This window comes from Scyliorhinus canicula, chromosome 15 (assembly GCF_902713615.1).
Source record: "Scyliorhinus canicula chromosome 15, sScyCan1.1, whole genome shotgun sequence".
NCBI classification, from domain to species: Eukaryota; Metazoa; Chordata; class Chondrichthyes; order Carcharhiniformes; family Scyliorhinidae; genus Scyliorhinus; species Scyliorhinus canicula.
Window position 1 is genome coordinate 137830108 of NC_052160.1, and position 22856 is coordinate 137852963.

At 45.3% G+C, this 22856-nt stretch overlaps 2 protein-coding genes across 2 annotated transcripts in view; both read left to right on the forward strand.

Moving 5' to 3' along the window:
- LOC119978316 (polymeric immunoglobulin receptor-like) overlaps positions 1-22856 on the forward strand; it is a 177556-nt gene that overhangs the window by 48515 nt on the left and 106185 nt on the right. The window lies entirely within an intron of this gene.
- On the forward strand, positions 7104-21147 carry LOC119978321 (polymeric immunoglobulin receptor-like). Its single transcript, XM_038819864.1, has 6 exons — positions 7104-7195; positions 13828-14157; positions 17787-18113; positions 19107-19137; positions 19916-20022; positions 20892-21147. Exons 1-6 carry the CDS (start codon positions 7156-7158, stop codon positions 20909-20911), a joined length of 855 nt encoding a protein of 284 aa, XP_038675792.1. The 5' UTR covers positions 7104-7155; the 3' UTR covers positions 20912-21147.

Below are 22856 nucleotides of genomic sequence, written 5' to 3' on the forward strand. Positions count from 1 at the left end.
AGAAATGAAATTGCAGAGCCGTTGGCAATGATCTTTTCGTCCTCGCTGTCAACAGGGGTGGTACCAGAGGATTGGAGAGTGGCGAATGTCGTGCCCCTGTTCAAAAAAGGGAATAGGGATAACCCTGGGAATTACAGGCCAGTTAGTCTTACTTCGGTGGTAGGCAAAGTAATGGAAAGGGTACTGAGGGATAGGATTTCTGAGCATCTGGAAAGGCATTGCTTGATTAGGGATAGTCAGCACGGATTTGTGAGGGGTAGGTCTTGCCTTACAAGTCTTATTGAATTATTTGAGGAGGTGACCAAGCATGTGGATGAAGGTAAAGCAGTGGATGTAGTGTACATGGATTTTAGTAAGGCATTTGATAAGGTTCCCCATGGTAGGCTTATGCAGAAAGTAAGGAGGCATGGGATAGTGGGAAATGTGGCCAGTTGGATAACAAACTGGCTAACCGATAGAAGACAGAGAGTTGTGGTGGATGGCAAATATTCAGCCTGGAGCCCAGTTATCAGTGGCGTACCGCAGGGATCAGTTCTGGGTCCTCTGCTGTTTGTGATTTTCATTAATGACTTGGATGAGGGAGTTGAAGGGTGGGTCAGTAAATTTGCAGATGATACGAAGATTGGTGGAGTTGTGGATAGTGAGGAGGGCTGTTGTCGGCTTCAAAGTGACATAGATAGAATGCAGAGCTGGGCTGAGAAGTGGCAGATGGAGTTTAACCCTGACAAGTGTGAGGTTGTCCATTTTGGAAGGACAAATCTGAATGCAGAATACAGGGTTAATGGTAGGGTTCTTGGCAATGTGGAGGAGCAGAGAGATCTTGGGGTCTATGTTCATAGTTCTTTGAAAGTTGCCACTCAAGTGGATAGAGCTGTGAAGAAGGCCTATGGTGTGCTAGCGTTCATTAGCAGAGGGATTGAATTTAAGAGCCGTGAGGTGATGATGCAGCTGTACAAAACCTTGGTCAGGCCACATTTGGAGTACTGTGTGCAGTTCTGGTCACCTCATTTTAGGAAGGATGTGGAAGCTTTGGAAAAGGTGCAAAGGAGATTTACCAGGATGTTGCCTGGAATGGAGAGTAGGTCATACGAGGAAAGGTTGAGGGTGCTAGGCCTTTTCTCATTAGAACGGAGAAGGATGAGGGGCGACTTGATAGAGGTTTATAAGATGATCAGGGGAATAGATAGAGTAGACAGTCAGAGACTTTTTCCCCGGGTGGAACACACCATTACAAGGGGACATAAATTTAAGATAAATGGTGGAAGATATAGAGGGGATGTCAGAGGTAGGTTCTTTACCCAGAGAGTAGTGGGGGCATGGAATGCACTGCCTGTGGTAGTAGTTGAGTCAGAAAATTTATGGACCTTCAAGCGGCTATTGGATAGGTACTTGGATTAGGGTAGAATAAGGGAGTGTAGGTTAACTTCTTAAGGGCAGCACGGTAGCATTGTGGATAGCACAATTGCTTCACAGCTCCAGGGTCCCAAGTTCGATTTCGACTTGGGTCACTGTCTGTGTGGAGTCTGCACATCCTCCCCGTGACTGCGTGGGTTTCCTCCGGTTACTCCGGTTTCCTCCCACAGTCCAAAGATGTGCAGGTTGGGTGGATTGGCCATGAAAAATTGTCCAAAATTCTATGATTAACCTAGGACAAAAGTTCGGCGCAACATCGTGGGCCGAAGGGCCTGTTCTTTGCTGTATTTCTCTAACTCTAACTAACTCTAACCGCCACCTTGATGCCATATATTTCCTCATAATTCTGCCATTGATTGTCTTCCCATTTAATACACACATATCAAAGCCAGGGGGCGACGTTTTTCAGACCTTGGCAGTAATCATTCAGTGCGATAATATGAAAGAGTGACATTAACACTTTCTGCTGATATCTTCCCTTACGGAACATCCGACACCCCAGCCCAGCGTTTATTCATTCACGGGATGTCGATGCTGCTGACAAACCTTCATTTATTGCCGATCCCTAATTGCCCTTGGTAAAATGTTGGTAAGCCACCACCTTGAACCCCTGCTGTCCATGTGATGCCAATACACCCACCGGTGTTGTTCGGTAGAGAGGGTTTTGACTCAGAAAAGGTGAAGGAATCATGATCCACTTACAGGTCAACTTCGTGTGGTAGTTAAGAAGGTGAAGTTGAGGTGGTGCTGCTTTACCTGTTGGCCTTGTCTTTCCAACTGGTGATGGTCACAGGTTTGGAAGGTGTTGCTGAAGAAGCCTTAGAACACTGCTGTAATGCATCCTCAACAGAGAGATGCAATCTCACCTGAACACAGCTCGTCTCTGCACAATTCCTGTTAGAGATATTTTCCCTGTGTGTACAAAGCCCAAAACTCCGAGGCATGACTACACTTTGAAAATCACCCCATAGCCTGTAAAAACTGTCAATGTGTTCAATATAATTTTCCAGAATTGTTGGGATGTTACTGATGGTCATTTTGCATAAACTGTGCGTTAATTTATTTTGTACTGTATTAATTATAATTCCTTGTTTAATCAGAGAGGTTCTGCTGAAGATATGGACTATATTCCGTTGGCTGCTCTTTGCGGCTATGGCTGTTTGCTCCGCTTCAGTCACATTCTATGAACATTTTGCAAAAGGGCCAGGTATAAAATATGAAATCTTTTTGCTCTAATATTTACAGATATTTTACTTCAGCCTAAAAACTCAGGCACTTGGAAAGTAGCCAAGAAAAACAACACATAATCCACAAGAAATGAAGTTCTCTTTGTGAAAATGTAACGAGGGAGCCATTCGAGTGTGATAACAATGACCTTTGGGCTGAATTTTATGCTCGTCGACAGAAAGGATAAAAATGTCAGGTCGTCAGGAGATTTTCATTTTTACGCGGGAGCGCAAGATGGGAAAAGTTGTGTAGACACTCAATGCAAAGCACTGTTTAATTAAATTTTTATTTAAAATGCATACCTGTGTCCAATAGTGGCCTTGAACATGGGTAAGGGAGCATCAACAGTGCCCCTGGACCAGGCACAGTATGGTGCATTGTATAACCTGGAACCCATGATGTGCCCCAGAGCTGTGGGCACCAGATGCAAAATAGGTTATTGCAAACAAACCTCAGCACTTACATCAGGATGTCTCCATCCACACTCTCACCTATTTTTTCGCCATGTATCGCTTGAAGTATTTCACTTACAGAAAGAAGCTCAATTCCTCTGTTTTCTTCATTACGATTGATTAAATTTATTTGTTATACAGTTCTGCAGGCCAGCAAATGATGGGTTCTGTGGAAACATCAGCCAGAGAACATCAATGGGATCAGAGCTGCATTCGAAGACCGGCTAGAAGGTTGACTAATACCTACACGAATGACCAGAATATTTTCACCTTGCTTTTATAAGTTACTTTACCGTTTTGCAGTATTTTTATTCTTTATGACAATCTGAAAATCTTTGTAAAGTTTTGAGAAACTATGTGAACTGCTTTCATTATAATAAAAACAACTGGATGATAACATTTCTTGATGTTTTTGATATTAAGGGGCAGTGGATGCCGGAACACGATCCAAATTTGAGGAGGAGATAGATAGGTTTTTAATTAGTGGTGGAATGAAGGGTTATGGCAATGGGCAGGATGGTGGAGATGGGGCCTGGACGAGATCAGCCAAGGTTGTTAGGGGAGGCGATGGCGCAGTGGTATTGTCACAAGACTAGTAATCCAGAGACCCAGAGGTCTGGGATCCTGGGTTCCCACCACGGCAAATGGTGAAATTTGAATTCATCTGGAATGAAAAGTATAATGATGACCATGAAGCCATTGCCGATTGTCATAAAAACCCATCTGGTTCACTAAGGTCCTTCGGGGAAGGGAATCAGCCGTCCTTACCTGGTCTGGCCTACATGTGACTCCGGACCCACACAACAATGCTTCGCCCCTCAGTTCAAGGGCAATTAGGGATGGGTAACAAATGCTGGCCCAGCCCAGCGACGCCCACATCCAAAGAGCGAATAAGAAAAAGTATTGAATGGTGGAGGGGTTGAATTGCCGACCCTTGCTCTTGGTTCCTATAGTCTTATGTTTGTGTCCTAATAAGTCAAATATGATTTCAGAAACTTTTATATGAACCCAGAATACATATTTAATGATATCAGTGCCTTCGTTGGGAATGACACACCTTGCTTGCAGAGGGGAAAAAATAGAATTTGGACTTGTTTTTTAACATTGCTTTCCTTGTAAAGCAAGAGAAATGGGAGCTTACATTTGGTGCACTTATTCTATCATCCTCACATTAATTTTATATTGCAATTATCAGTAAACAGCCTTCCTTCTTTAAGCTTGGGGGAGTGATTCGGGATGGCACGGTCACACAGTGGTTAGCACTGCTGCCTCACACCTCCAGGGGCCCGGCTTCAATTCCGGCCTCGGGTGGCTGTCTGTATGGAGTCTGCATGTCCTCCCCGTGTCTGCGTGGGTTTCCTCCGGGTGCTCCGGTTTCCTCCCACAGTCCAAAGATGTGCAGGTTAGGTGGATTGGCCGTGCTAAATTGCCCCTTAGAGTCCAAACGGTTAGGTGAGGTTACTGGGTTATGGGGATAGGGTGGAGGCGTGGCCTTAAGTAGGGTGCTGTTTCCAAGAACCGGTGCAGACTCAATGGGCCGAATGGCCTCCTTCTGTACTGTAGAGATTCTGTGATTCAACGACCTCGTTGAATCCTGTAAGAGGCCTCTCGTGAGATTTGCGACGCTTGCAATGCCTCACGAGAACCAACGGAATCTCACAAGACGTCGCGATCTGGATCTTGCTCTCGCTGCGCGTGACCCAGATCGGTATATTTAAATGAGCCATTCGGTCTTCGCTGGATTCTCCCAGCACTCGGGATGTAACGGCCGCTCCTTGGAGATCTTCGTCAGGATGCCATTTGGAGCTGGTTTCCACAAACGTGGATCAGGGATCACAGACTCAGGGTGGGGTGGGGGGGCGGGGGGGGGGGTTGCTCCCAGCCATTAGAGACCCCTGGGTGGTCAGGCACAGGGCAAGGTGATACCGTGGGACTCCCGATGGCAGCCTGGCACCTTAGCCCTGCCACCCTGGCACCTTGGCAATGCCATCTTGCTGCTGCCTGGGTGCCAGGCTGGCAGTACCATCGTGTCCAGGTAGCAGATTGACACTGATGGCGATCAGGCCCAGTGGAGCCTTTACAGGTGGAGGAGGGGTGACAGGGTGTTCCCAATGACCTCCTCAAAGTTGGGGTCAGAGGGGTCAAAAACAGGGCGGGAGGACTGAAAGTGTGCAGGGGGGGGGGGGGGGGGGGGGGAGAGAAGGATTGGGTCAGTATTTCAAAATGCGAGGTGCATTTCCTGCCGGTGAGCAGAAGCAGGAAATCGCTCAAAGTGCGGCCTCAGGGGGGAGTCACTCCCCTCGGCCAAAAGAACAGCAAAGTGCCGTTCAATATTGGGGTGTTTTTCAGCTCTGCAGCCACCCAGAAACACCCTGCTGAACGCGTGCCAACCAGACATAAACATTGTCTGCTTGAATTGCCCTGAGGTTTCTCATCAACCCTCTTGGGATGAAGCTCAAATCTAGTTGGATTTGTAGCTTCGGATGAGCTGTGGGGTTAGTGAAGTGCCCAATTTAACTCTGCAATCCTCGGAAGAATTGGACTTCACAGGCTGTTGGGGGACAGGGCTTACACTCTGCAAATTTATATCACTGCATGTGTGTCCTGATTGTACATGCTTCACCTGAACCAATTGACTGTTGTTTCTACAACCCTTTGGTTAGATAGTTCTGTTTTTGGTACATTTAGAATCCTTGGCTTAAATATTCCACCCATTCCTGACGATGGGATATTCCGGTCCTGCCAATGGTGACCACCCGTGATGCAATCCCGAGTGGCAGGAGATGCCAGGAAGGCAAAACACCACATTGAAATTGGCCAGCACAATGTTGTAGGCGTCACAGAGATGCAGCTGCAAGGAGATCAAGGCTGGGATCTACATATACAAGGTTAAGGTTGCATTGTGAGTATGGAATGAAGTTAAATCGATACCAGGGAGCGATATAGCCTCAGAAGGCGTAGAATCTCTGTGGGTAGAGTTGAGGAATCACAAAGGTAAAAAAGACCCTGATGGGAGTTATGTACAGGCCCCCAAGCAGTAGTCAGGGTGTGGGGCAGAATACAAATCAGGAGACAGAAAAGACATGTAAAAAAGGCAATATCACAATAATCTTGGGGGACTTCAATATACAGGTGGACTGGGAAAATCAGGTTGGTAGTGGATCCCAAGAAAAGGAATTTGTGGAATGTCTAAGAGATGGTTATTTGAAGCAGCTTGTGACAGAGCCTACTAGGGAACAGGCAATTCTGGATTTGGTGATGTGTAATGAGGCAAATTTGATGAGGGAACTTATGGTGAAGGAACCCTTAAAGAGCAGTGACCACAATATGATAGAATTTACCCTGCAGTTTGAGAGGGAGTAGCTGGAATCAGAGGTAACGGTATTACAATTAAATAAGGGTATCTACAAAGACATGAGGGAGGAGTTGGCCAGAGTTGATTGGAGAAGGAGCCTATCAGGGAAGACAGTCGTCACTGTGGAAGACACCAGTGGGATTCCAGAGCTCAAATTGAATTGTTATTCATGACCCAAGTAGGAGGCATTTGGAGTAATTTCCTGCATAAAGCACCAAGAGGATAATTTATTATATTGATACACATTACAGCAAGAAGCAAAACAACCAGAAATTGAAATTGAAAAGATATTTTCACATAGAGACAGCAGGATGCTCCATCCCGCCGAACCGCATTTCTGCCCCATCACGCCGGCGGGATGTTCCATTACGCTGGCCAGTCAATCGGGTTTCCTATTGTGGGGCAGCCCACGCTGTCAGGAAACCCCCAGGCTGCCAGCAAAACGGAGCATCCCGACGGCGGAGCATCCCGCCCAATATCTTTACTTAATGTCGGAATTTGGCAATGGTCAGCCAACAAGAGATCATTTCCTCAAATTGCAACAAGTGGCATCGACACAAATAATGTTGTGAAGCAGTATGATTGGTCAGCTTCTCTTATCCTGTATGTGTTGGGCAGATATTGCTGGATCAAGGAGGAAGTAAATGATTCATCGCAGATCTTCTGACCGATACAGAGGCACTGAAAACTGTGGAAACCATTGGGAGCATGATTATTACTGCGTTGCTGTTCCTCACTTTGATATCAAGTAAGATTTTCCAATTCTATATTTGGAGTAACAGCTCATGTTTATGTCTGAGAAAAATGGCACGACGTTTCTATTTTTTAAATTCAGTTCGGGGATGTGGGTGCCGCTGGTTATGCCAGCATTTATGGCCCATCCCTAGCTGCCCTTCAGAAAGTGGTGGTGAGCTGCCTTCTTGAACCGCTGCAGTCTGGGTGTAGGTACACCCACTGTGCTGTTCGGGAGGGAGTTCCAACGACAGTGAAGGAACAGCGATCTATTTCCTAGTCAGGATGGTGAGTGACTTGGAGGGGAACCTCCAGGTGGGGGGGTTCCCAGGTATCTGCTGCTCTTGTCCTTCTGGATGGTAGTGGTCGTGGATTTGGAAGGTGCGATCTAAGGAACCTTGGTGAGTTACTGAGGTGCATCTTGTAGATGGTACACACGGCTGCCACTGTTCGCAGTGGTCGAGGGTTTGAATGTTTGTGGAAGGGGGAGCAATCAAGCGGGGCTGCTTTGTCCTGGATGGTGTTGAGCTTATTGAGTGTTGTTGGAGCTGCGCTCACCCAGACAAGTGGTGAATAAGCCATGGGGACATCACGGGGTCCAGAGTCGATGTTGAGGACTCCCAGGGCAACTCCCTCCCGACTGCATACCACTGTACCACCACCTCTGCTGGGTCTGTCCTGCCGAATAGACAGGACATTCCCAGAAATGGTAATTGTGCAGTCTGTGACATGGGCTGTAAGATATGATTCTGTGAGTATGACTATATTAGGCTGTTGTTTAGCTAGGCTGTGAAATAGCTCTCCCAACATTGGCACAAGCCCCCAGATGTTAGTAAGGAGGAACTTGCAGGGTCGGCAGAGCTGGGTTTGCTGTTGTTATTTCCGGAGCCTGGTTCGGTGTCGGGCAGCTGTCGGGCAGGCCGCCCGTTTTTAGCAATATATACATATATATATTTAGCAGTATATATATATATTTAGCAGTATATATATATTTAGCAGTATATATATATATATATTTAGCAGTATATATATATATATTTAGCAGTATATATATATATATATTTAGCAGTATATATATATATTTAGCAGTATATATATATTTAGCAGTATATATATATATTTAGCAGTATATATATATACTTAGCAGTATATATATATATATTTAGCAGTATATATATATATATTTAGCAGTATATATATATATTTAGCAGTATATATATATATTTAGCAGTATATATATATATATTTACAGTATATATATATATATATTTAGCAGTATATATATATATTTAGCAGTATATATATATATTTAGCAGTATATATATATATTTAGCAGTATATATATACTTAGCAGTATATATATATATTTAGCAGTATATATATATATATATTTAGCAGTATATATATATATATTTACAGTATATATATATATATATATATTTAGCAGTATATATATATATATATTTAGCAGTATATATATATATTTAGCAGTATATATATATATTTAGCAGTATATATATATATTTAGCAGTATATATATATATTTAGCAGTATATATATATATTTAGCAGTATATATATATATATTTAGCAGTATATATATATATAATTAGCAGTATATATATATATATATATTTAGCAGTATATATATATATATATTTAGCAGTATATATATATATTTAGCAGTATATATATATATATTTAGCAGTATATATATATATATATATTTAGCAATATATATATATATTTAGCAGTATATATATATATTTAGCAGTATATATATATATATTTAGCAGTATATATATATATATTTAGCAGTATATATATATATATATATTTAGCAGTATATATATATATATTTAGCAGCGTGTCGCGTCTTTTCGTCCAACGATACTTCGTCCACGTCTTTTGGTCCAACGTCTTTTTGTCCGCCCGTCTTTTGGTCCAACGTCACATCGTCCAATTATCCAATTACAAATTAACTCCGTATAAAACCATTTAATTGATAAAATGCAAGTAATTGATAAAATGCAAGTAAAATGTAAGTTGAAAAATGCAGTTAAAAAGTTAAAAAATCTAAAAATGCAGTTAAAAAATCTAAAAGTTTACTAATTACTTAAAATTCCCGAAATTACTTAAAATTGATGTAAATTGTAAATTCCCGAAATTCCCTAAAAGTTAGATTTACAGAACTGTACCCGAGAGAGAATAATGGGGAGAGGACAAGATGATTTGATATTCTACAATTCCGACAGACACAGATATAAGTGGGAGTCTAATTGGATTTAGACAATGAGTGCAGTTCTGAAAGAAGCAGATTTAAACTCGATTTTCGTCGAGTGATTAAAACCTCTGGTTGGCAGTGGGTTCTGACATTACAGGTCTGCAATGATCAAATATTCCATCAGATACAATGGCTCTCATCACGCTGGAGCATACATGGGTGAATATCCTGCAGTTTATCTTAATAATGTCTGGAGATCAAGCAGCACAAATGCAGAACTCAACCTCAAGAGGTGAAATAGGTGGAGAGGATCCTTGAGCAGTAACATTGAAAAACTAAATTAAACTATTTGTAATTGGATAATTGGACGAAGTGACGTTGGACCAAAAGACGGGCGGACAAAAAGACGTTGGACCAAAAGACGTGGACGAAGTGTCGTTGGACGAAATGACGTCGGACGAAAAGACATAGCACCATTTAGCAGTATATATATATATATATATTTTAAGGGCCTAACGGGTGTTTAATCTTTTTTTTCCTTTTAAAGCTCTTTGGGAATTCAAATCAGAGGGGATGGAAGCTAGGGCAGTTACCAGCGCCTCCTGTAGGATGTGGATGGTGATTACACCTGCCGGATGTGCACCCAACTCCAGCTCCTCGGAGACCGCGTTAGGGAACTGGAGCTAGAGCTGGATGAACTTCGGATCATCCGGGAGGCAGAGGGGGTGATAGAGAAGAGTTACAGGGAGGTAGCCACACCCAAGGTGCAGGACAAGAGTAGCTGGGTTACACTCAGGGGAAGGAAAAGGAACAGGCAGACAGTGCAGGGATCCTTCGTGGCCGTTCCCCTTCAAAACAAGTGTACCGTTTTGGATGCTGTTGGGGACCTACCGGGGGGAGGCCCAAGCAGCCAGGTCTCCGGCACTGAGCCTGGGTCTGTGGCCCAGAAGGGAAGGGGAAGAATACAAAAGCAATAGTGATAGGAGCCTCAATGGTTAGGGAAACGGGTAGGAGATTCTGTGGTCGCGAACGAGACTCCCGGAAGGTATGTTGCCTCCCGGGTGCCAGGGTCAGGGATGTCTCGGATTGAGTCTGCAGGATTCTGAAGGGGGAGGGGGAGCAACCAGAAGTCGTGGTGCACATAGGCACCAACAACACAGCTAAGAAAAGGGATGAGGATCTAAAAAGGGAGTTAGGTTGGAAGCTAAAGAGCAGGACAAGCAGAGTACTGATCTCAGGATTGCTACCGGTGCCACGTGCTAGTGAGGCAAGGAACAGAGAACGAGTGCAGCTGAACACATGGCTACAGGGCTGGTGCAGGAGGGAAGGCTTCAGATATGTGGATCATTGGGATATCTTCTGGCGAAGGTGGGACCAGAACATGAAGGACGGATTGCACCTAAACTGGAGGGGCACCAATATCCTGGGTGGGAGGTTTCCTCGAGCTCTTCGGGAGGGTTTAAACTAGTTTGGCAGGGGGATGGGAACCAGAGCTATGGATCAGAGGATAGGGTAGCTGTTGAATGGGCTGAAATAGTATGCAGCAAGTCTGTGAGGAAGGATAGACAGTTGATAGGGCAAAGTTGCACTCAGTGGAATGGGTTAAAGTGTGTCTGTTTCAATGTAAGAAGTGTCAGGAATAAGGGAGATGAACTCAGAGCATGGATCAGTACTTGGAACTATGATGTGGCCATTACGGAGACATGGATTTCACAGCGGCTAGAATAGTTGTTCGATGTTTTGTGGTTTAGATGTTTTAAGAAGAATAGAGAGGGAGGTAAAAGAGGAGGGGGAGTGGCACTGTGAATTAGGGAGTGCACCACACTGCAGAAAATGTGGTAGTGGAGGAAGGTTTGTCTTCTGAGTCAGTTTGGGTGGAAGTCAGAAACAAGAGAGGAGCAGTCACTTTATTGGGAGTTTTCTATAGACCCCCCAATAGCAGCAGTGAGATGGAGGAACAGAACTATCTGACCAAAGGATTGTAGAAACAGCAGTCAATTGGTTAAGATGAGGCAGCTACAATCAGGACACACATGCAGTAACATAAATTTGCAGAGTGTAAGTCCTGTCGCCCAACAGACTGGGAAGTCCAATTCTGTCCAGGATTGCAGAGTTAAACTTCCTTTTTCATTTTTTTCCAATTAAGGGGCAATTTAGCGAGGCCAATCCACCTACCCTGCACATCTTTGAGTTGTGGGGGCGAAACCCACGCAAACACGGGGAGAATGTGTAAACTCCACACGGACAGTGACCCGGAGCCGGGATCGAACCTGGGTCCTCAGCGCCCTGAGGCCACAGGGCTAACCCACTGCGCCACCGTGCTGCCCCTTGATTGCAGAGTTAAAATGGACACTTCACTAACCCCACAGCTCATCCGAAGCTACAAATCCAACTAGATTTGAGCTTCATCCCAAGAGGGTTGATGAGAAACCTCAGGGCAATTCAAGCAGACAATGTTTATGTCTGGTTGGCACGCGTTTAGCAGGGTGTTTCCGGGTGGCTGCAGAGCTGAAAAACACCCCAATATTGAACGGCACTTTGCTGTTCTTTTGGCCGAGGGGAGTGACTCCCCCCTGAGGCTGCACTTTGAGCGATTTCCTGCTTCTGCTCACCGGCAGGAAATGCACCTCGCATTTTGAAATACTGACCCAATCCTTCTGCCCCCACCTTGCACACTTTCAGCCCTCCCCCCCCCCCCCTCCTTTTCACCCTTCTGACCCCAACCTTGGGGAGGTCATTGGGAACACCCTGTCACCCCTCCTCCACCTGGTAAGGCTCCACTGGGCCTGATCGCCATCAGTGTCAATCTGCTACCTGGACACGATGGTACTGCCAGCCTGGCACCCAGGCAGCGGCAAGATGGCACTGCCAAGGTGCCAGGGTGGGAGGGTCAAGGTGACAGGCTAGCAGAGGGAGTTCCAGGGTATCACCCTGCCCTGCCCCCAACCACCCAGGGTCTCTAATGGCTGGGAGCAGCCACCCACCCCCCCCTCCCCTCCCCCCCCCCCCCCCCCCCCCCCCCCCCCCCACCACCCTGTTTGGGTCTGTTTTGCCTGATCCATGTTTCTGGAAACCAGCTCTAAATGGCGTCCTGACGAAGATCTCCCAGGAGTGACCGTTACATCCCAAGTGCTGGGAGACTCCGGCGATTGCCTAATGGCTAATTTAAATATACCGATCTGGGTCACGCGCAGCGAGAGCGAGATCCAGATCGCGACGTCTCGTGAGATTCCGTTGTTTCCAGCGTCGCAAATCTCACGAGGGGCCTCTCGCAGGATTCAACGGCCTTTTTGGGCCCAACGAAGCCGTTGAATCACAGAAGCCCTACAGTGCAGAGGGAGGCCATTCGGCCCATTGACTCTGCACCGGTTCTTGGAAACAGCACCCTACTTAGGGCCACGCCTCCACCCTATCCCCACAACCCAGTATCTCACCTAACCTTTTGGACACTAAGGGGCAATGTAGCACGGCCAATCCACCTAATCTGCACATCTTTGGACTGTGGGAGGGAACCGGAGCACCCGAAGGAAACCCACGCAGACACGGGGAGAATGTGGCAAACTCCACAGAGACAGTCACCCGAGGCCGGAATTGAACCCGAGCCCCTGGAGATGTGAGGCAGCAGTGCTAACCACTGTGCGGCTGTGCCATCCCGAATCACTCCCCCAAGCTTAAAGAAGCTGATAATTGCAATATAAAGTTAATGTGAGGATGATTTTTGAATTTTAAATCGGAGTAATAAATACAAAGTGAGGAGTTATGTTAACCCTTCACTACTCACTGGTTAGGTACTGTGTTCAACTCTGGGCAACACACTTGAGGGAGGAGGTCAAGCCCCTGGCGAGGGCACAGGGCAGATTTACCAGGATGATACCAGGGATGTGGCAGTTTGGATTTGTGGGCAGATTGGAGAAATTGGGATTATTGTCCTTAGAGCAGAAAAGATAAAAGGGAAAAAAGTATTGAAATTGAGGAAGGGTCTCATGCAGCAGGTGGAGAGTAATTATTTCCTCTGCTGGTGGATTGGTAACAAGAGATCATAGAGTTAAAATAGTTGGGAGAAAAAACAGTGGGTAAATGAGGAGACGTTATTTCACACATTAGGCTGTTACCATCTGGAAAACACCAACTGGAATAATCATGGAATGTGATTCCAGAGGAACTTTCCAAAGGCTGATGGACATACATTTGAAGGGGACCAATGTGCAGGGTTTCGGGGGGAGGGGCTGGGGTGTGGGATTAAATTGGACAATAAATGTTCTAAGAGCTGGCACAGACATGACGGGCCGAATGGCCTCCTTCTCTGCTTTAAGGTTCTTGAGACCGGTCCCACTCAGGATTTGTGTGTGTCCCCTTGTGAAAGGATTGTCTAAAATTGATTGTTGGGATATTTCCAGCTTTCTTAAAACATGTTTCACCCAACAGCTTCACAGACACAGACGGCTCCGATAGTGATGAGAGCTGCAGTGGGAGAAACCATCACAGTGGGATGTCTACAGGGAGAAAGGTACAAAGGAAACTCTGCAATCTGGTGGTGCAGGACAACTTCGGGAACTCGGTGCAATCATATATCGAGCATTGATGGGCACAAAGTCAGAAATGATTATCGAGGAACATCAATTGCTAATACAAATGGCAAGATTTCGGTAACCATACGACACCTTCAAGAGATAGAAACAGGAGCATACTGCTGTGGACTAGAAGATACCAGCTCATTCAATATTTCAGATGTTATATTGCTGAAGGTTTTCACAGGTAAGAATGTTTCAGAAGATTGATTCTAGCGTTGATAATGTGGTTGGGCTGCAGTAACACTGCTGCTGTGTGAGCTCAGACTATGAAAGGATTATCACAGTTCCTTATGTGCAAGTAAAGGCCTCCCATCCTCCCATTTCTATCCATTTCCATTAACCTCTCTAAACATAGGATAAAAGCAAATTACTGCGGATGCTGGAATCTGAAACGAAAGAGAAAATGCTGGAAAATCTCAGCAGGTCTGGCAGCATCTGTAGGGAGAGAAAAGAGCAAACGTTTCGAGTCCGATGACTCTTTGTCAAAGCTAAAAGACAGAGAAAGTGGGAAATATTTATACTGTGGAGTGAGAATGAAAGATGAGCCACAGCTACAGAAACCGAGGGAAACTGGGTGCTAATAGCCACAGAAACCAAGGGGAAAGATGGCAGTCCACAGAGAGAACAAAAGGTGTGAAAGGCCAAACAGCAGAAAAACTAACATCAGAGGCTAAACTGTGACAGATGGAGATGTGGGGGGGATGGGAAGGGGGAAGCAAAGGGGAGAAGGGATAAGGAAAGGTTGATAAGATGGGGCGGGGAGTTAAATATATATTAGGAAAGACAAGAAAGAAAGAAATGGTAAGAGATAGTTGAAATGAAATGGGATGAAAAGCATAATCCTCCGCCATTTTTGCCATCTCCAGCGTGATGCCACCACCAAGCACGTCTTCCCTTCACTCCCTCTGTCAGCGTTCCGCAGAGACCGTTCGCTCCGAGATAATCTGGCCCACTCCTCCACCCAACACCTCTCCCATCACCCATGGCACCTTCCCATGCAATCGCAGGAGGTGTAACACCTGCCCCTTTACCTCTTCCATGCTTAACATCCCAGGCCCAAAACACTCATTCCAGGTTAAGCAGCGTTTCACTTGCATCTCTTCCAATTTGGTCTACTGCATTCGCTGCTCCCAATGTGGTCTCCTCTATATCGGAGAGACTAAACGCAGCCTGGGTGATCGCTTTGCTGAGTATCTTCGGTCTGTGCGTATTCAGGACCCTGACCTTCCCGTTGCATGCCATTTTAACACAAGACCCTGCTCCCATGCCCACATGTCTGTCCTTGGCCTGCGGCAATGTTCCAGTGAAGCTCAATGCAAACTGGAGGAACAGCATCTCATCTTCCGGTTAGGCACGCTACAGCCTTCTGGTCTCAACAACGAATTCAACAACTTCAGATGATTAGCTCTACCCCACCTCGACCCATTTTGTTTTCATCCCATTTCATTTCACCTGTCTCGTAACATTTCTGTCTCACACCATTTCTTGTTAGGTGAATTGGACATTCTGAATTCTCCCTCTGTGTACCCGAACAGGCACCAGAATGTGGTGACTAGGGGATTTTCACAGTAACTTGATTGCAGTGTTAATGTAAGCCGACTTGTGACAATAAGGATTAATTTATTAATAAATTAATCAATATTAAAGATGGGTGCCAGTGGTGTGGGAACCTTGTCAGCAATAGGGTGGGGGTGAGGGGCCTTGCCAGTGGTCCTGGGTGGGGGGAGGTGGGGGTCTTGCCAGCGATTTGTGAGGGAGCTGCATCAATATTGTGAAATGGGGGGGGCGCCGAATACCTGTCAGAGAGATTAGGCCCCACCCCTCTCAAGCCCAAAGTATGGGTGGCATGTTGGCACAGTGGTGGCTCAGCTCCAGGGATCTGGGCCCATTTCTGGCCTCAGGAGACAGTCTGTGCGGAGTTTGCACGTTGTCCCCAATGGGCTGAATGGCTTCCTTCTGCACTGTAATTTCTATGGTACTATGTAAAGCCCAATCCTGTGAATAAAACATTCTAAATCCCATTCAATGGTTTTCCTGCTGGAAAGATTCTGGGGTTTTTAAACAGGAGAATTATGGCCCATATTTCTGAATTTCTATTCCTTCAATCAGCCGAAATCTGAGCTAACTTTAGAGGAAGCAGCTTCTATATTAACATATCTTTTTGAGCTAGTTTTTTATGTTTTTCCTCATAACTTACAACTAATACAGTACATCCCCTTGCCCCCCCCCCCCCCTGCCACCTCACCCCCGCTATCCCAGATTGCAGTATTTATCTTCCCCATCTGCCCCTCTGGAGTCATTTTCTGCCAACTGTCCCCCCCCCCCCCCCCCCCCCCCACACCCCCCCTCCCCCCCCGGCCCACACTCCTGGATTACATCAGGTTTCTTCCTTCATATTCCCCCCCTCCCCTTCTCCTCCTGCCTCCCTCTCCTCCACCCCCCCCCTCTTTGACTCTCCATCCCCCATTATCCGCCCATCTTTCCACCTTTTTTCCCTACTCATTCCCTCCCTGCCTTCTCTGTTGCTCCGTCTCTTCCCACCACCCTCCCAGCCCTGAGCACGCAGGTCGCAGGGAAGGCCGGAACTAGAAATGACCCAGGTGTCCAGCTCTACTGCACGTAGTGTACTGGACGTCAATGGGCCGGGGACAGGGGGGACAGGGGGGAGGGGGGGGGGGGGGGGGGGGGGGGGGGGGGGTGACCATCAGAGATGCAGAGAAGAGATTGGCGAGATGGGGGTGGGGGAACAACCAGGCCACCGAGACTCACTCCTATTGTCCTGAGCCCTCATAATTTCTTCCCAGTTCGACAATTAATAGATTACTAAAATGGATTAAGTGCTGATGGGATATAATAATAATAATCTTTATTATTGTCACAAGTAGGCTTACGATAACACTGCAATGAAGTTACAGTGAAAATTCCCCTAGTCGCCACATTCCGGCGCCTGTTCGGGTACAAGGAGGGAGAATTCAGAATGTCCAAATTCCCTAACAGCCCCTCTTTCGGGACTTGTGGGAGGAAAGCGGAGCACCCGGAGCACGCAGACACGGGGAGATCATGCAGACTCTGCACAGACAGTGACCCAAGCTGGGAATCGAACCTGGGACCCTGGCGTCATGAAGCCACTGTGCTAATCACTGTGCTACCGTGCTGCTGACTTCCCACTTATTAATTAATAATAATAGTAACGCCTGCTGTCTTTCATCACATCTGACATCAAAGTTGGCAAAATACTGCTGACGGCATGAAAAACCCTTCCCAAATTAGAACACGATGTCATTGAATCATAGAATTTACAGCGCAGAAGGAACATCTGACCATTTTCTTTAGTATAAAAGCAGTTCAGCAGTTAATCTCAGACCCAATGGTTCTGGCGATGAAAACTGAAACTCCATTTGACCTACAAGTAACAAACTCACATTGTTTGTATATTTTTAGTGTTTATCCAAAGCGATGCTCAGTTTGTGTCCAACAGGCCTGGAGTTGGGGTCCCTTCATCCACTTTAAAAATTCACCCGAACGTTCTGAGCAATTTCACTGCAGCTACAGAAATAGAAATGGTTCACTAAACGTAGACCCACACACCTCTGAAATATTAAATTAAAGGTTTAGAACGAGCAGGAATTGAACGCAGGAGCCTTCAATGATTACAGTGCATGTTACACTATAATCCAGTCCGTACATTAAAAACAGAAAATATTTCTGACATTTTCAACATTTGGCTGGTTTATTATATTTTGAGCAATATAAAGATGCTCAGTTTTTCAGCATTTTGAACTTTTATTGATTGTGTTTCTCATTTATCAACAGGTACATGGGAGCCAATTGTATCAGAGATCAGTGGTGTTGTGGGAAATGTCGCCACTGTACCATGTCTGTACACGGAGGAGGAGAAATTCTATAAGAAATTCCTGTGTAAAGTAACCTCTAGAAATAAATGCACCATTATTGCCAGCTCTGATGGGGCTGTAACCAATCTGCAAAATGGGAGTGTTTCAATCACTATTAATAATTCTCATAATTTTGCTGTTACCCTGGGCAACATTAATAAAGCCGATGAAGGAGAGTACTGGTGTGGAGCAGTGACAGTAAAGAACATAAAGATCGTCCAGGTAAAAAATCTGACAACTGCTGAAGGTATGGTTCAATATAAAATTATTATCATTCAATCAGTGTTGAATTAAACTCACAAAACAATAACAATTGGTCAATGCTGAGTTCTTTATTTACACATTGCGGCCACCCTACTTCATCTCAAACTTTCAGCCCATCCTTCTCTTACTTTCCCCCTCGCTAAGTTTAGCTCAATTTCCCCCGAAGAGCATCTATGAAATTTGTCACAATTACACCTTGTGGTACAGGTAGAACGTCTCAGATCCGCTGACCAAAAAAACAACAGTGTCCGTCCGCAAACCAGACATTTTTAGGATGCTCAAGGCACCAATTTTAACTGATTGAAATTTTAAAAAACGCGCTGGACAACTCGGCTAGGTGCCACTTTGGCACGGTGTGGCTCCAGACTAGATACTGGCTTCACCATCCACTCTATCCGCCGCTCCATATGATCCTTACACCAGCTGACCCGGCCTCACATGAACCACCCGTGGCCTGGACTGCCCACCCTGCACCCCAGCAAGATCTGAAAGCCATGACTGGATTGGAGGTACTGTCCCTAGTTCCACATTTAACAAGTTCCAGCTTCTATCAGCTCTCTGGGTATAGTGTCCAAAACTTTCACTAATACTACAAGAAAATGTTGATATTAAAAATATGTTGAAAGTTTGTGCAATACCTCACAGATTATTGTCCTTCCAACACTATAAGCTCTTTGTGAAGGCCCCTCAGAATCTACCTTTTCCTCAGCTTTCGTGTCAGTCAAGGACAAAGACGTCCTCTCAAAAATCATTGTTCATTCATCCTGTGTTTGACTAACTGGCTTAAGAAAACGTAATCAGCAAGTGTTCAGGAAAAATGTAACATTTTCCTACCCTTCTGGCCACCCACTCCCACCATTTCGCTGCTCACAATACCCAGGTTCACTTTCCATAAATACAGTACGTTAAAGATAATAATTGTGGTGGTTGGCAGTTATTCATCAAATTATTCATTCATGTTTATTTCTGACAATAGGAAGACCAAATGGTTCCAACGATACCTCAAGGTAAGATTTTAATTTGCAACTTCTAAATATCAGTTTTGTGCCACCCTCATTGAAGCCACGGTTGTTAGATAATCCTGCTTTCCTCACAGGTCATGATGAGCAACGTGATGTTATTAACATAGAACATAGAACATAGAACAGTACAGCACAGAACAGGCCCTTCGGCCCTCAATGTTGTGCCGAGCCATGATCACCCTACTCAAACCCACGTATCCACCCTATACCCGTAACCCAACAACCCCCCCCCCCTTAACCTTACTTTAATTAGGACACTACGGGCAATTTAGCATATAATCCTCGCAACCGCCATCTTGGTGCCATATATTTTCTCATAAGAGCATTTTGACCCAGAAAATGTGAAGGAACCATGATAATTTTCCAATTCAACTTAGTGTGGTAGTTGAAAAGGTGAATTTGAGGTGGTGCTGCTTTACCTGTTGGCCTTGTCTTTCCAACTGTGGATGGTCACAGGTTTGGAAGGTGTTACTGAAGAAACCTTAGAACACTGCTGTAATGCATCCTCAACAGAGAGATGCAGTCTCACCAGAACACAGCTCGTCTCTGCGCAATTCCTGTCAGAGATATTTTCCCTGTGTGTACAAAGCCCAAAACTCCGAGGTGTGATTACACTTTGAAAATCACCCCATAGCTTGTAAAAACTGTCACTCCGTTCATTATAATTTTGCAGAATTGTTTTGACATTATAGATGGTCATATTGCATAAACTGTGAGTTAAATTATTTTGTACTGTATTAATTATAATTCCTTGTTTAATCAGAGAGGTTCTGCTGAAGATATGGACTATATTCCGTTGGCTGCTCTTTGCGGCTATGGCTGTTTGCTCCGCTTCAGTCACATGCTACGCACATTTTGCAAAAGGGCCAGGTATAAAATATGAAATCTATTTGCTCTAATATTTACAGATATTTTACTTCAGCCTAAAAGCTCAGGCACTTTGAAAGTTGCCAAGAAAAGCAACGCATAATCCACAAGAAAATAAGTTCTCCCTGTGAAATTTTAACAAGGGAGCCATTCGAGTGTGATAACAATGACCTTTGGGGTGAATTTTAAACTCGTTAACAGAAAGGATAAAAATGTTAGTTCATCAGGAGATTTCATTTTTACGCGGGAGCGCAAGGTGGGGAAAATTTAAGTCGGCAGTCAAGGCAAAGCACTGTTTAATTAAATTATTTATTTATAATGCATGCCTGTGTACAAAGGCGGCCTTGAACATGGGTAAAGGAGGATCAACAGTGCCCCTGAGGGCAGCACGGTGGCGCATTGAGTCCCAGGTTCGATCCCGGCTCTGGGTCACTGTACGTGTGGAGTTTGCACATTCTCCCCGTGTTTGCGTGGGTTTCGCCCCCACAACCCAAAGATGTGCAGGGTAGGTGAATTGGGCACACTAAATTGCCCCTTAATTGGAAAAAATGAATTGGGTACTCTAAATTTATTTTTTAAAAACAGTGCCCCTGGACCAGGCACAGCGTTGCATTGTATAATCTGGAACCCATGATGTGCCCCAGAGCTGTCGGCACCAGATGTAAAATAGAGAGCTTCCCCGAACCCAGGAAATTGGAGCGAGATCACAGTGCGAGGTTATGGCAAACAAACCTCAGCACTTACATCAGAATATCTCCATCCACACTCTCACCTATTTTATCACCAGTATCGCTTGAAGTATTTGACTTACAGAAAAAAGTGAATCCATCCGTTTTCCTCATTCCGATTGTTTAAATTCATTTGTTATACAGTTCTGCAGGCCAGCAAATGATCGTTTCTGTGGAAACATCAGCCAGAGAACACCAATGGGATCAGAGCTGCACTCGAAGACCGGCCAGAAGGTTGACTAATACCTACACGAATGACCAGAATATTTTCACCTTGCTTTTAGAAGTTACTTTCCCATATTGCAGTGTTTTATACTTTATGACAATCTGAAAAGCTTTGTAAAGTCTTCACAAATTGTGCGAGCTGCTTTGATTATAATAAAAACAACTAGATGATAAACTTTGTTGATTTTTTTTGACATTAAGGAGCAGTGGATGCCGGAACACTAAAGAAATTTGAGGAGGAGATAACCAGGTTTTTAATTAGTGGTGGGATGAAGTATTATTGGAATGGGCAGGATGGTGGGAGATCAGGCCTGGACGAGATCAGCCAAGATTGTTAGGGAGGCGATGGTACAGTAGTGTTGTCATTAGACCAGTAATCCAGAGGTGCGGGATCCTAGTTCAAATCCCACCTTGGCAGATGGTGAAATTTCAATTCAATAAAAAAATCTGGAATGAAAAGTAGAATGATGACCATGAAACCATTGCCGATTGTCGTAAAAACCCATCTAGTTCACTAAGGTCCTTCAGGAAAGGGAATCAGCCGTCCTTACCGGTCTGGCCGAAATGTGACTCCAGATACACACAACAATCCTTCGCCCCTCAGTTCAAGGGCAATTAGGGATGGGTAACAAATGCTGGCCCAGCCCAGCGACGCCCACATCCAAAGAGTGAATTTAAAAAAGTATTGAATGGCGGAGCAGGGCCGAGGGTTTGAAATGCTGACTCCTGCTCCTGGTTCCTATAGTCTTACGTTTGTGTCCTTATAAGTAAAATGCGATTTCAGAAATTTTTATCTGAACCCAGAATTCATATTTAATGATATTACTAGGGAATTACTAAACCCAAGGTCACTCTGAGTTGGAAGGTTGTGAATGAGTTTTGTTGTCCAGCAGCTACAATAGCTGATCCTCTCGCTTCGGAATCTCTTTGTCCAGCCACATGACTTTTAAAGTTCTGCAAGAGGGAATTATTTTGTGCTCACCCAACAGGATTACTTCTCTTAATCCCTCATTCATGTGGCCAATTGTGAGTGTTCACACCCACCAGTCAAATGCTAGCTGTTTAATTCTTTCTAATTCAAGGAAGGTTAAGTGGGCTTTTTGCAAGAATTCCTAAATCCCATAGATACATAGATGATAGGAGCAGGAGGAGGCCTTTTCGCCCTGCGAGCCTGCTCCGCCATTCATCACAATCATGGCTGATCATCCAACTCAATAGCCTAATCCTGCTTTCTCCCCATGGCCTTTGATCCCATTCTCCCCAAGTGCTTATCCAGCCACCTCTTGAATATATTCAATGTTTCAGCATCAACTACTTCCTGTGGTAATGAATTCCACAGGCTCACCACTCTTTGGGTGAAGAAGTGTCTCCTCATCTCTGTCCGAAATGATTTACCCTGAATCCTCAGGCTATGACCCCTGGTTCTGGACACACCCATCATTGGTAACATCTGAGGGTGGGGGGGTGGGGTGTGTGCAGAGTGCGCCCCCCCCCCCCCCCCGCAACAGCCTCCTGCCTTCCTGAGTACGAGGGGCTGAGGCCATGACTGCAGAACAAGTTAATGGAACCCTTCCCGCCACCTCCGTCAGCTTCCCACACAACTCCTGGGAGACATCAGGGGGTTTATAACGCTGTGGTAGTATGAGTAGAGGTACTACGGTACCTAGCAATGCCGAGACACCATTAGTGCAGACGGCTCGCTGCTCATTGGCCCGATGGTATGTAACACTAGTCACCCATTGGTTAGAGCTATAACGTAGCTCCGCCCTGTAAGGCGGGGTATAAGAGCCCGTGCATTCCCCACAGCTTCCTTTCTGTACCTGAGCTGCTGGGGAAACACCTTGTCTATTAAAGCCTTCAGTTCGGACTACAACCTCGCTTCTG

Bases quoted from the DNA above. Each gene is read 5' to 3' on its own strand.
- LOC119978321 (XM_038819864.1), top strand. From the start codon at position 7,156: ATGATTATTACTGCGTTGCTGTTCCTCACTTTGATATCAA. The intron at 18,114-19,106 runs GTATGGTTCAAT...TTCTGACAATAG, and splicing joins AAATCTGACAACTGCTGAAG to GAAGACCAAATGGTTCCAAC. The intron at 20,023-20,891 runs GTATAAAATATG...TTTGTTATACAG, and splicing joins ACATTTTGCAAAAGGGCCAG to TTCTGCAGGCCAGCAAATGA.